Genomic DNA, 13914 nt, shown 5'->3' with positions numbered 1-13914 from the left:
ATTTACATTCACATATCTTGAGGTCAGAGGTCAAGGGACCCATTTGAAAATGGCTATGACAGTATTTTTTGCAGTTTGGAGCGTTATTTAACCGAACATAATCACCAGCTATGACCAACAGACCTCTGATTTACTGCAGTGCACCTCTAAAACTAAAAGAAAAGTTGACCTGGAGGACAGTTTCAAGATAGTAGAGTTTATAAGTTGTATTTTAAACATCAAACTACCAGTCAAGAGGCTGGATATAAGTCAGGGTAGTTGAAAGGTCAAGACAATGTAAGACTAAAGGTTGATGTGACAATATACATGATCTCTGTTTCTGTCACTCTCAAACGCACAGCCAGAAATCCATCAGAGTCGGCTGAGAGACGGGGTAAAGCCACTTTAAGCCAACAGCAGCTTCACACAGCCGGCCAGGGAAATACTGCCCTCTATCAGCAGTGCTCATTTCTCCCCTACGCAGCACACACTGAGAGGAAAGCTTAAGCATGTGTGTGTGTGTGTGTGTGTGTCCTGCACACGTCTTTGACTCGGAAGTCTTCCTCACGAACTCCTCTTCCGTCAGAGACAGAGTGAAACAGAGGAAACACAATGGTCAGACTGTGCTGCAGGTTGTGTCGGAGGCTCAGCTGTGTGGCCGACCCTTACTGTAGATGACTTGTTCTGTTGGGGGGGGGGGGATTTTCCCAGCTTCCGTTGCATACATATGGAAAAGGATGGAAATGGCGGCTCCGTGTGGGTTTATGAATAAGAAAGGTCACAAAAGGGCTGCGGCTGTGACATGGACGGACAGCCCACTCAGCAGTTTTCCCTGCATGCCGCACTTGTGGGAAGAAAATGAGCACATGGAGGTCTCAATGAAGCAGCAGGCATTTTTATTGAGGCACCTTACCAGCGTAGATCGCTGTCATATAAAATCAGCACTCTGACCACTGCACCGCCCATCTAGCGTGAGCCACCAACACACAGCAGAACTGCAGCTACAACCCCGTAGGCAGTCGCCACTCTCCTGGGAAATGGGTGGAAATTACAGGGTCCCCAAACTGACACAATCCCATGATTACAGCTTAAATTTGTTATGAACTGCTCACTGTGATATCAAAAGATATCCTAATGATCACTTGTATGGGGTGAATCTCCGGGTGTTTGCATGCAGTAAACTCAACTGTTTTTCAGTACACTGGAGGACTTTGGGTTCATTTTCTGAAACCTTCATCGTTCCAGCTCTCCTCCTATAACTAAGCAAAACACTCAAAACTGGTTCCCATGGCAACGTGGAGAACCTAACCTGGAACAGTTGGAGCTGAGCACAGCGCTACCTGTAAACACACACGGACACACACATATTCACGAGCACAATGGCACAGTTTTGCTCCCACATCAAGGTGCTGTAAATGTCAGAAGACTGTATCGTTCGACATTTTGCTGCTTCACAGAGAGCTGACATAAAAAAAAAAGCATATCAAAAGAAATTCCCACATTTACAAGGGAGAAATGGTGTATATATAACAATCCAAGTATATTATTTTATATTATTACTAGGGCTGTGAATTAAAATATTTAATTGCATGATTGTCCATATTTAATCGCAAATTAATTGCACATTTGTATCTGTTCAAAATGAACCTTAAAGGGAGATTTGTCAAGTATTTAATACTCTTATCAACATGGAAGTGGCCAAATATGCTTCCTTTATGCAAATGTATGGATATATTTATTATTGGAAATCAATTAACAACACAAAACAATGACAAATATTGTCCAGAAACCCTCACAGGTACTGCAAACTGCAGCCCAACAGGCAACAACAGCTGTCAGTGACTATGACTTGCCCCAAACTGCATGTGATTATCATAAAGTGGGCATGTCTGTAAAGGGGAGACTCATGGGTACCAATTTTCATTCACATATCTTGAGGTCAAAATATAGCATAAGTTTGTAGCGTTATTTAGCCTCCTTCATGACAAGCTATAACATGGTTGGTACCAATGTATTCCTTAGGTTTTCTAGTTTGATATGATACCAGTATCTTCACTCTAGCTTTAAAACCGAGCCCACTACAACCTAAAAATTTAACGCAAGTTGCGTTAATGCGTTAAAGAAATTAGTGGCGTTAAAACAAATTTGCGTTATTATCGCGTTAACTTTGACATTCCTAATTATCACACTATATCTAAATGTTTAAAAGGTTTGAATGAGGGAGCCAGACTGGGGTATTGTTATAAAGAAGGGGAGCGCATTTGTAAAATGAGTAAAAATATCAGGCCTGCAAACTCCAGAGGAATGAAAAAGGTGACAGATCTGAGAATAGAGGTGAACTTTGCTTTGCAACGCATCGCCTTCAGGGTGTTGCCGTTGGGACAAAACAAAGCTCAAGTCGTTAAGGAGGAACTACACAAATAATCACATAGATTCTTGGTGGCATATGATGTTAATAAAAGGCCTTTTTCCAATAAATTCATATTGTGTGTAAAACAAACAGCTTTTCCTCCTCAAAATTAGCTTGTATGTGTATGTCCCCTAGTAAATGTGTGTGAGAGGCTGCAAGGGCTTAAAATGGTATAAATATGAACGGGACAGCACTTTGCTGCGACAAATCCCGTTACCATGACGATGTCAATTATGGGTTTTTATGTTACTTTTCTTTTTTTTTTACTGCCAATTTGCACGTCTTCCAGGGTCTTGCCTCATGAAAGGAGTGGTAGCCTGATTGTCACATAATCAATTTACTTGTTTTTGTCAAACTACATTAAGCAAAATTAAAAGAAATGGTGGATGAATAAACCAGGTGTGTAATATAGTCCAATGCTTGTATTCCTCTGATTTCATGTGCTTTTATGTACCATCTTAAATCCTTAATGGTAATGTTTCTGTGTAAATTTAATATGACAGGCTGAACTCCCATGTGCCGTCCTCTTTGGGAGGGAGCCCTCATGCTCTTGACGATTTGACTGACAGTGGGACAGCCCTAAACCCTCACGGACATTGCGGGAACGCGCCTTAAAGGCATAACAGGCAAGACGTAACCGCCGGGCTCCTACAGTCGTTGCTCTTCACTCCTCTGTTGCATTTTTAAAACATGCTGAGAGAGAGGGTTCTAGCTGAATTTTGAGGGTGTAGTTACCCTTTAATCTCACTTTGGACATAGTTACATTACTGAAGCTCAGTTGAACAGCAACATTTCAAGCTACTTTGTTTAATTACAAACATGAGGTCCAGCAGGGTCCTGCTTTAAGTGCAATGTGTCTGCCGATGAATCTCTGTATGGTTGTTTTTTTGTCTTTGTGGGCATTTTGCATCTCTTAGTAATAGGGCTCCAACTAATGAGTATTTTTTATTGTTGATTAATCTGTCGATTATTTTTCTCAATTAATCGATTAGTTGTTTGGTCTATAAAATGTCAGAAAATGTCGATCAGTGTTTCCAAAAGTCCAAGATGATGTTCTCAAATGTCTTGTTTTGTCCACAACTCAAAGATATTCAGTTTACTGTCATAGAGGAGTCAAGAAACCAGAAAATATTCACATTTAAGAAGCTGGAATCAGAGAAATTTTACTGAAACCGATTAATCGATTATCAAAATAGTTGGTGATTAATTTAATAGTTGAGAGCTCTACTTAGTAATCATTTTGTGGATTTTTTTTGTCTCTTTGTGGGACATTTTGCATCTCTTTGTGCTTGTTTTGCATCTTTTGTGGTCATTTTGCGTCTCTTTGTGATCATTTTGTGTCTGTAGTCATTTTGAATTTCTTAATATCCGTTTGACTTTCCAACAACAAATGTCAACAGTCACTTCATACAGAGGTTCTGGTCCAGGATCCCTGGGCCTGTACCCGGTAGTCCCTTTCAGAAATCCAACCATGATACTAATAATCCAACTATCTATCACCTTCTGATTCTGGTAACAGACTCTCCCGTACCACACCTCTGCCTGGAACGTTAAAAGCGAGGTAAATGAGAGAAACGTGCGAGATGCAAAGTTCAGATTGAAGAGATTAAAAGGACCATTTGACCTGGGTGAAGCTTCAGGCCAGCAGCATTCCCAGTTTGAGGCTCTAAGCCAGTGTAACAGAGCCTCCTCACGAGCCTCGATCCCAACCGCTCGACCCGCTCGCATAGGATTGGCTGCACGCAGGCATTACGGCGCGTGGCTCGCTCTGATTGGCTGTTGGGGCGTTTTCGCCATATTCATTTCACCTGTTCGAGACCCATCAGAGCTATAACGTTCCAGCAGCGTTATATGGTGTTGATATGGGACAAGGACGGGGTACGGCTGTGTGAGAAACGCCACCTGCTATGCGCCTCAGCTGCCCATCCTCCCACAGAAACCACACCCGTGGGTGCCCACGGGGAGAACTGGCACACTGAGGGGTGAGAAACACTAAAGTCTACATCCGGCATGTATTCTTTCAGCTGGGATTTTACTGTTTCTCCGGTGTTGTACTCAAGCTGCGTGTGAACATATCTACATGTACATAACCCCCCCCCCCATCTCCCAACTCCAAACACTCATATGCTGCACACACACAGACAGACTGAGCAGCTGTTACATCTTCAAATTACTTCCCCCAAAAAAGAACTTGGGCACATACTGCGCTGCTCATAATCATTATTTATAATTCATTAAATATTCACACGCAGCACATTTAAGATTCCAGCAATTCATCAAACCCTGCTTAGCTGAACAGCATCCTAAAACATCTGCTCAAACTAATGTCGGCCTATCCTGTAGAGGATCGGTCACAGACAGGTGTGTAAGAAGACATTACTGTCAGCACCGAAATACATTTCTAATATATTCAATGGTAACAGTGTACAGAAATTTAACTTTTCATTTTATTTTCTACTCAGAGAAGCCAGCCGATTAGACTGTTGTCAGGCTGTTAAATAGGCGTTATCAATCTCTGTAAGCACCATAGATGTGGGTCATTAAGGGCCTGCTAGTAGGTTTTATCACTGAAAGAAAGAATAAAAGAAGACGACAGCGACCTCTAGCGACTGTAGTAATTATGGTAGAAGCAAAAGCGGAAGTCAGGCGCCGCATAACAGCATAAACTCCATAAGGGGAGGAGGTTGGAAGCGATGAATGGGACACCAAACACAGAGCAGAGAGGAGAACAGGGTTTGCATCCTGCCTGAAACCAACAGTTTGTAGTTGTCTGTTCACAAGCGTGAAGTTTCGCTTTCACTTTTGAAACTTTGTTATTTTAAGCCAAACCACGATGTTTTTCCCCAAACTTAACTGTTTTTGTTGCCTAAACCTACAGAAGGTGTAGTTTTGCTGCCTAAACCTAAAGAAGCCTGTCTTTTTTTTGTTTCATTCAGTGGATGTATAAAGAGACCAGAGCTGACGAGGAGAGCTAGCGACGGACTTGGCAAAGTTAGCGGAAGTATACGCGGTACTGTAAATTAAAAATACATATAAGGAAATAAGATTAATTGGATTACATTCACCAGAAGTATAAAACATATTACATGTCCCTTATATATTAAAAACGAAATACCACTTATTTGAAAGGGAAATGTTTTTATTCTTTGATTTTTGGGTTGCTGGAACAAATCTAATAAATGATGCCCGACAATGACTGATATATTTGACTTCAGGACATCTCTGACTACATACATGCTGAAAATCAACGTTTTTACCGTCTTAATTTAGAGATTTGAAAACTAAAAGTCCCTAGAAGTGTATAATTCAACTTTTTCCCACAGTCCAGTGTTAAAAAAGCTCACAAAAATCGCAATAAATCATAATATCGAATTGCAATACTTAAAAATTGCAATATAGGCATATCGTCCCGGCCCTTCTATTTAACGGCCTGATAACAGTCGAATCTGATGCAGCAGCTGACTTCAACAAGCCAATGAGATGTATTATCAGTGACACGTCCTATTGCAGACAGTTAGAAGAAAAATGGCTTCAGTGTCTCAGTTCAAGGAGGCTTCAAGCCTCTCTAATCAATGAGGGGTTATTTTACTTCCACAACAGGCCGTCTCTCCTTTACTGTCATCATTCAATACTGAGAGAGGTAATGGTCTGGTCACAAATAAAAGCACAGGCAGAAGAAGAGCCCCTCATCAAACCGCTTTCTGACGGAGAAACCATCTCCAAGTAGTGAACCTGTTTTACTTCTCTCATCTCCTGTGTATTTTGGTGATTTAGCGTTAACAGAAAAAGGCGAGACTTGGCACGGACAGCCAGAGAAATCCTCCTCATCCCGGCCACACCTTCCTCAACTCCTCACTGCTGCTCGTGAGAGTCATCTAGCCGATACTAAACTTATGAGTGTAATTCTGCAGCAACATATTACTCATGCAACAGGTTGGAGAGGAATTTGAATGACAGCTTACTGAGAAATTAATCTCTACAGTTGCTGCTGTGATGCACATGCAAAGAAAAAAGAAAAAAAAAAAGAAGATTGCAACTCGCGATCCCGCAGGTCTGATAGACACACAACGAATTTACAATGCTCTCACATCTTATCTCGCCGCTCCCTTAAGCTATATACTCTGTTGCGCTAGCAAATCTTGTTATCACTTCAGGAGGAAAATACACCACTGCACTTTCATGAAAAAAGTTAATAATTGCTATACAAATCTGGCAGCGTTGGGAGAAGGGCTGATATTTAAAATGCAGCAACTTGAACACAAAACAAAAGCCAATACCTGACAAGTAGATGGTCATTATTTCTGGAAGTGTTAATGAAGAACTTAATCATTTGGCTATTTTTTCACGAGTTCCACGAGTCAAGGATAAATTGTTCTATAACATGAAGTCTTCTTCGCTCTTAATGAATGAAAAACCTGCGTTAAAAACACACCGACGGTGCTCTTTAAGGGCAGAAAACCCCAGCTGAGAGACATCTCGGGCATCTGCTCCTCTACTCCACCATAACAGATGACTTTGTGCGATCCCTCCTGTCAGACAGGTGAGGGGAGACACGAGGAGTCAGGAGGAGGGTGCAGCGGATGTGGCTTCAGAGGGCGAGCAGTGCAGTGCCTCCTGCTATCGCTCCGGACAAAACCGGAGTCTGAACTGGAGAGCTTCCCCTCCACCCAGGATCAACTGGGGAGTATTAATGGATTCGGAGTGGATCAACTGATGGCTATCGCATTTCGCTGTTTTGACTCAGTGTGCACTGATGACCCAACACACACATGTGCACCACTGTGGTGCAATGCAGATGTTTACACCCATGTCTTGGTTTGTGTTATATAAAGGTCTTGCAAATCAATTTATCTTTTATCAAACAACATTAAGTTGCAAACTAAATGAAGAGCACAAATATCAAGATGCAGCCTAACGGAGTGTAACAAGAGTTTGCACTCAATCCAATATTCATCACCTGTTTATTTGAGCACATTTTCACTCCAGGTTAAGTCAAAGGTGTAGAGAGATAATAAAGAGGAGAAAGGTCTAAACAAGCAAGTAAACAAACTTGTATATTTTTCAGGAGCTTTAAATGTGTTTCCTCCACAACAACAGTGCTTAATATTACTCATTGATCAGGCTCACACAGAGGGATCACGTTTGTAGCTCTGTCCACACCTTCGCCGCCTCGCCTATCTGATAGTCAAACAACACTGCATATCATTTATGTAGCACCAATATCAATTAACGCCGAGTCACACTCTGTTTCCTGGCGTTGCAGACACTCAGCTACATGCCTCGCTTTAACAAGAAAACTTAAAAAGGGTGAGAAAAATATTGTTTTCTGATATCAAAATAAGCCATCATTTTAAAAAAATACATGCTGGAAATGGAAGAACGGTTTGAGATAACAAAATGAATTCTCTTATCAAACTAAGAGTCATTCTTCCAATCACATTTAGTCAATATAAATTAAAGAATTATTAAGAATCCGTTTGCATAAATCTACTTATTTTCTCTAATGTTTTATGAGTTTTGTTGCATTGATTATATCATCATCAAATAATTTAACAGTTCATATTTCAAACCTACAATTACATAATAAGCTCAGGTGGTTATAATAATTAAATAACATGTTTTAATCACTAATAGAAAAAACAATTGATTAATTTTGATTAACAGTTGTAATAGTTAATATAAAAGTTGTTTCAGCACTTAAATACACAATTAATTAATATTAAATAACCTACATTGTAATAACACCAATAAAATCGATCATTTAAATAAAAATAACTCTAATAATTTTTAAAACTCTATTTGAAATATGACTGATAAAGTGTGACTAATTATTCCCTATTTTCCATGACAAGAAGCTTCAAAAGCGTTTAAAAATGAAATCCATAAATAGTTTACTTCTTCTAAAATTACTTTATGGAATAATATGAAAGCTGACACTTTTGCACTAATTTGAAATATCAAAATATAAATTGTATGTAGGTGAAATAACATTTAAATAATAAATAGGATGTCAAAACTATAACAATTCATACCTTTATCTTTTCTAGGTTATTCATTTTAAAAAGGCCCAATCTTTTACAGAATAAACTCATTAAAAGTACAATAAACTATCACAAGTTTTGCCCTTAAAATAGACATAACTTAATAGTTAATCCCACTATGGCTACGCTGAAATCATTAAACAACAAAACACAACACAAATATATAAACAAACAGTAAACACAGCAGCTGAAACTACAAAACCAAGACAGCAGGCCTGAAGATGAGCTCACACATTTCTCCCTAAATGACGAAACAAAAAACTGCTGATTGGTTTCCCTTATTGAGCCCTGTCACCATAGTAACCATACATATATATTAAAATCAAACCCATAACAATACCTATATAATTATTTTATTATTATCTAAATAAAGGAAATACAGTTAAGAGTATTCTAAACCTGTATTATTAAATATAAAAGTTATTTCTCAAAGTGTCTGAGACAACTTAAAAATCATATATTAATAACATTGAAAATGTGCATCAATTAGATCTCTATAAATTAAGACAAATACAATATTCACTGCAGGACAAAAGAAATATGCATTTTAAGCTTTAAAATTTAAATATTTCTACATTAATAGAGGAAAAGCTCTAAATAATGAAAAACTGTAGCATTACATCACCATATGAGTGCAGGGCAACACGTCCAGGTGTTCATTTTGAATCAGTGGGCGAAATCACAGGTGGAGCTGTAACTCCATATTATGATAATGCTTTTCCACGCTGATAATTTAATTTAAGTAATGCTACAGTTTTCCCAATGTTGTATTTGTCATAATTTATAGAGGTCTAACTGATGCACATTTTCAATCTTATTAATATGTGATTCTAAGTTGTCTCAGACCCTTTGAGAAATAACTTTCATATTTAATATTATAATATTTCTACATTAATAGAGGAAAAGCTCTAAATCAGAATCCGAATCGTGTTTATTGCCAGGTGTAAGAGGTATACACTAGGAATTTGCTTTGGTTTTGTTGGTGCAAGTCAAACAGTATAATAACAAAAGAATAGATAAAAACGTTAGAATAAAATAAGAATAAAAACATTTAAATTCTATCAATATACAATATACAAAATAATCTATAAACATGATATAAACTCCTAAATAATGACTGGGAAAACTGTAGCATCACATTAAATCATCAGCATGGAAAAGTATTATCATAATGTGGAGTTATACACCTCCACGTGCACTGTAAACAATTGCTGTTAGTTTACAGCAGGATTTCAACAGTATTAACCTGTTATTGCTAAAAACAGTGCTTTACTGTTAATACAAAAGAAAACCTGTTAAATTACGCCTATAGGCCGTTTTTTAACTGAACTATAATAAAAAACATCACTTTACTGCTGATCAACTGTCTAAAGTATCATCAGTAACAGTTTCATGCAGTATGTTTTTAATTCTGGGACGTGATCTGCTCATGTGAGGCTTGTACATTGTACATGATTGTAAAATCAGTGAATTAGCTTTATTGTTCTTCACTCACATGTTGTTCTGGTTTGCATTCTGTGCTTGTAGCCAGATATAGACAGACATTTTGGGAAAAGTGTCAACAAGTCTATTATAGCCTTTTTCCTAACAAGTGCCTTTAATTGTATTTAGTGTGACTAATCCTATGTCTGTAACCTGCTAAGTCTATTCATCTAGGCACAAAATAATGTTTATTAAAATGTATGTTAAAAAATACAACCTAAATGGTGCATTAAAACAAATCAGTAAGATAAAAGAAAGGTGAAAAACAGCTTTATAATGTATCTTTAAACAGTAAATTAACTGTAAAATACTGTGAAATTAAAAAAATTAAAAAAATATTTTTCATTAACAGTATTTCAGCGACAGTATAATAATGGTAATTCCACCGTAACATAAAGGCAACTCTGCTGCCATTAGTTTCTTTACTGTTATTTTACTGGTAAATTCTTAACAGTGTGTGATTTCGCCCACTGATTCAAAATGAACACCTGGACGTGTCGCCCTGCACTCATACGGCGAAGATTCTGCATTAAAGGCCCGTTCGCAACACGCTCACAACACGCTCACACTGCACACAGATTGGACACATGCAGGCACATGTATGGACATTTGCTGCTCCATCTGATTCCGCCTATAGCCGTGCAGCAGTGTGCAGGGCCATCATGGCAGCCATTATGAGGCTCTCCCAACATTGGCCTACGTGCACACTCACTGTGGGGAGTGGCGCAGTGGCTGTTTTACACCATGTTGCGCCTCGCAAGCTTCACACAAAAACGGCTCCGTAAAGCGAGGAAACAACACAGCAAGCTCGATATTTTACACATTTCAAACGTGCATATTAATAATCTACGGTACAACAACACTTAGGAGCTGTAAGAGAGCTTGTAAAAGCAGGAAAGTGAAGCCTGCCTTGAAGAGGGGGAGGATAAAGTCCTGGGTCACGTGTTCCTCCACAAGGGGCTTGAATATTTACCTTTTTGTCACGCAATGTAGTCTTTCCTTAAAGCCAGAGAGGCATTGTTGTGGACGAGGGTGGAGCTATACGTGCTGGGAGCGGATAGGCTGCATTAAAGGGATGACTTTATTACGCATTTACGCACCATGGACACACATTTTAATTATTATTTCCATTGCAATTAAAAGCTTCTTATTCTTAGTCTTATACTTTTAGTCTTAGTCTTGTCTGTGCACAAGCTTGAAAGAAAAATACAAAATATGTGGAGGTTATGATTAACCTATAGGCTGCATTAAAGGGATGACTTTATTACGCATTATGCACCAAGGAGAATCATTTTAATTATTATTTCCATTGCAATTAAAGCTTCTATAGATGTTTTGTTTGTGCACAAGCTTGATACAAAAACACAAAATATGTGGAGGTTATGATTATAACCTATAGGCTGCATTAAAGGGATGGCTTTATTATGCATTACGCACCATGGAGAAACATTTTAATTCTTATTTCCATTGCAATTCAAAGCTTCTTATTCTTAGTCTTATACTTTTAGTCTTAGTCTTGTCTTGTCTTAGTCTTGTTTGTGCACAAGCTTGATACAAAAAAACAAAATATGTGGAGTTTATGGTTATAACCTATAGGCTGCATTAAAGGGATGACTATTACACATTACGCATAGGAAGACACATTTTAATTCTTATTTCCATTGCATTTAAAAGCTTATGGATGTCTTTGTTGTGCACAAGCTTGATACAAAAACACATAATATGTGGAGTTTATGGTTATAACCTATAGGCTGCATTAAAGGGATGACTTTATTATGCATTACGCACCACAGAGAAACATTCTATTCTTTTGTTATTATACTGTTTAACTTGCACCAACAAAACCAAAGCAAATTCCTAGTGTATACCTCTTACACCTGGCAATAAACACGATTCGGATTCTGATTTTAATTCTTATTTCCTTTGCAATTAAAAGCTTATACATGTCTTTTTTGTACACAAGCTGACACAAAAACACAAAATGTGTGGAGTTTATGGTTAACCTGTAGGCTGCATTAAAGGGATGACTTTATTACGCATCTACGCACATGGAGACACATTCTATTCTTTTGTTATTATACTGTTTAACTTGCACCAACAAAACCAAAGCCAATTCCTGGTGTATACCTCTTACACCTGGCAATAAACACGATTCTGATTCTGATTCTTATTCTGATTTTAATTCTTATTTCCATTGCAATGAAAAGCTTATGGATGTCTTTTTTGTACACAAGCTGATACAAAAACACAACATATGTGGAGTTTATGGTTATAGCCTATAGGCTGCACAAATGGATGACTTTATTATGCATTACGCACAAGGAGAACCATTTTAATTATTATTTCCATGCAATTAAAAGCTTCTATAGATGCCTTGTTTGTACACAAATACAAAAACACAAAATATGTGAAGTTTATGGTTATAACCTATAGATTTTCTCACAAAGCTCGCTCTTTCTTCTCTCTCGCACACACACACACACATAAACTGTGTTTCTCACATACGTGCACACACACATGCATATATAGTAACCAGAGGAGAGGCTCAGCTGATTGGTATGCAACTCATCGTGCATTGCAGTGTTACAGTCAATAATGAAACCTAACTTTATATCCCTTACATACGGGGAATCCAGCCAGCCTCGTGCACAAATTACGCACGTGCAGCAGCAGCATCAGCCCTATATGACAATTATATGAGAGATTCAATTAAGATGCAATTATTATTATTACGTGTATGTATGTGTGTGTGTGTGTGTGGATAGGCCTCGCTGCAGATCACGCGATATGGCAGCAGAAAGCAAGCAACTGCGGATGTTGGGACTAAATACTCCTTTTTGTCGCTTTTTTTTCTTCTTCAATCGCCATGCATTTACATTTCCGTCACCAGGAAACAAAAACACAAAAGCCTGTTGTCTTTTTTAAAGAAAATCACACACAGAAGCCGAGAGAAAGGAGGAAATCTGTGGTGCTATATTTCACAGCGGAAGCCTACAGGTCACACAGTATATAGAGGCGTATGATGACACAATGTGAGTGAGTTGGTTAGTGTTAGTGGGTGTGTGTGTCAGATTTGTAAAGCCTACCTTAGTTTTTTGGGCACAGAGTAGTCTACCTCTATCACCTTTCCGTGTAATTCAACTTTACCTGTAGAGGGAACGACAATTGATAGTGTAACATTAGCTGTGTTGAAGCAAAACAATGCAAAGCTTTTGATAGTATAGGCCTGCAAAAACACTTTGAAATCACTTCACCAAGTAGGTGCGTCCACCATTCAAACAAGCCAACCCATCCAACAAAAAAAAAAAAAAAGTGTCTGTACGTGGAGGATAAACTGTTTGGATTAAAACAAAAAGTGTGACATTTTGAGGGTCACAATTGAGGTGCGCCCAAATGAATAAGCTTTATATATATATATATATATATATTTACATATATAGTAATAAGGGGTGAAATGGGCAGCCATGCTTTTCCACTCCCACACAACCCTCTCACACACTGCAATGAATGAGGTTGCTCTCAGTTAAAGAACATGAAAAGAAGAGATGGTTTTGAGAGGAGTACTCTTTCTATTCTAGGTAGGTGTCTCTCTTAATTCTAAGTGTTTAAAAGCAGCAGAGGATTTGAAACTGCGCTCCTCTGCGAGTCTTGAACCAGGTTTTGGTTTATTATGAGGTGGCCTGGCGCAGCACGGAATTAGCGTCTCACCTCGGTCCCCCCTCTCCTCTCTCCTCTCTCTCTCTCCGTCAGTCAGCTACCTGTTTATTAGCTCTTTTCCTCCAGACCCCCGTGACCCACCTCCAAGACACCTCGTAAAAACATACCCAGACACCAGAGGAACATGGATCTGACAAGTTTTCCGCGCTGGCGTCGCTCGGCTCTCCTCAATAAAATCAAGATAAAAAATAAGTGAAAAATAATTATGCCTACCCCCGAAACCATCAGACCATCAGACCATCCCATACATACATTCCAGTAGGGTGATTTTTTTTTTGTTGCAAA

General features: G+C 38.6%; 1 protein-coding gene across 2 annotated transcripts in view; it reads right to left on the bottom strand.

Moving 5' to 3' along the window:
- igf2bp2a (insulin-like growth factor 2 mRNA binding protein 2a) overlaps positions 1 to 13914 on the bottom strand; it is a 57149-nt gene that overhangs the window by 42509 nt on the left and 726 nt on the right. For both annotated transcript variants that reach the window (XM_074659503.1, XM_074659501.1), the window contains one exon: positions 12999 to 13059. In XM_074659503.1, coding sequence (XP_074515604.1) covers positions 12999 to 13059 — 61 coding nt within the window. The remainder of the gene's footprint in view (positions 1 to 12998; positions 13060 to 13914) is intronic.

Source organism: Sebastes fasciatus, chromosome 14, assembly GCF_043250625.1.
Source record: "Sebastes fasciatus isolate fSebFas1 chromosome 14, fSebFas1.pri, whole genome shotgun sequence".
Lineage (NCBI taxonomy): Eukaryota > Metazoa > Chordata > Actinopteri > Perciformes > Sebastidae > Sebastes > Sebastes fasciatus.
This window is presented reverse-complemented; position numbering and strand designations above follow the sequence as displayed.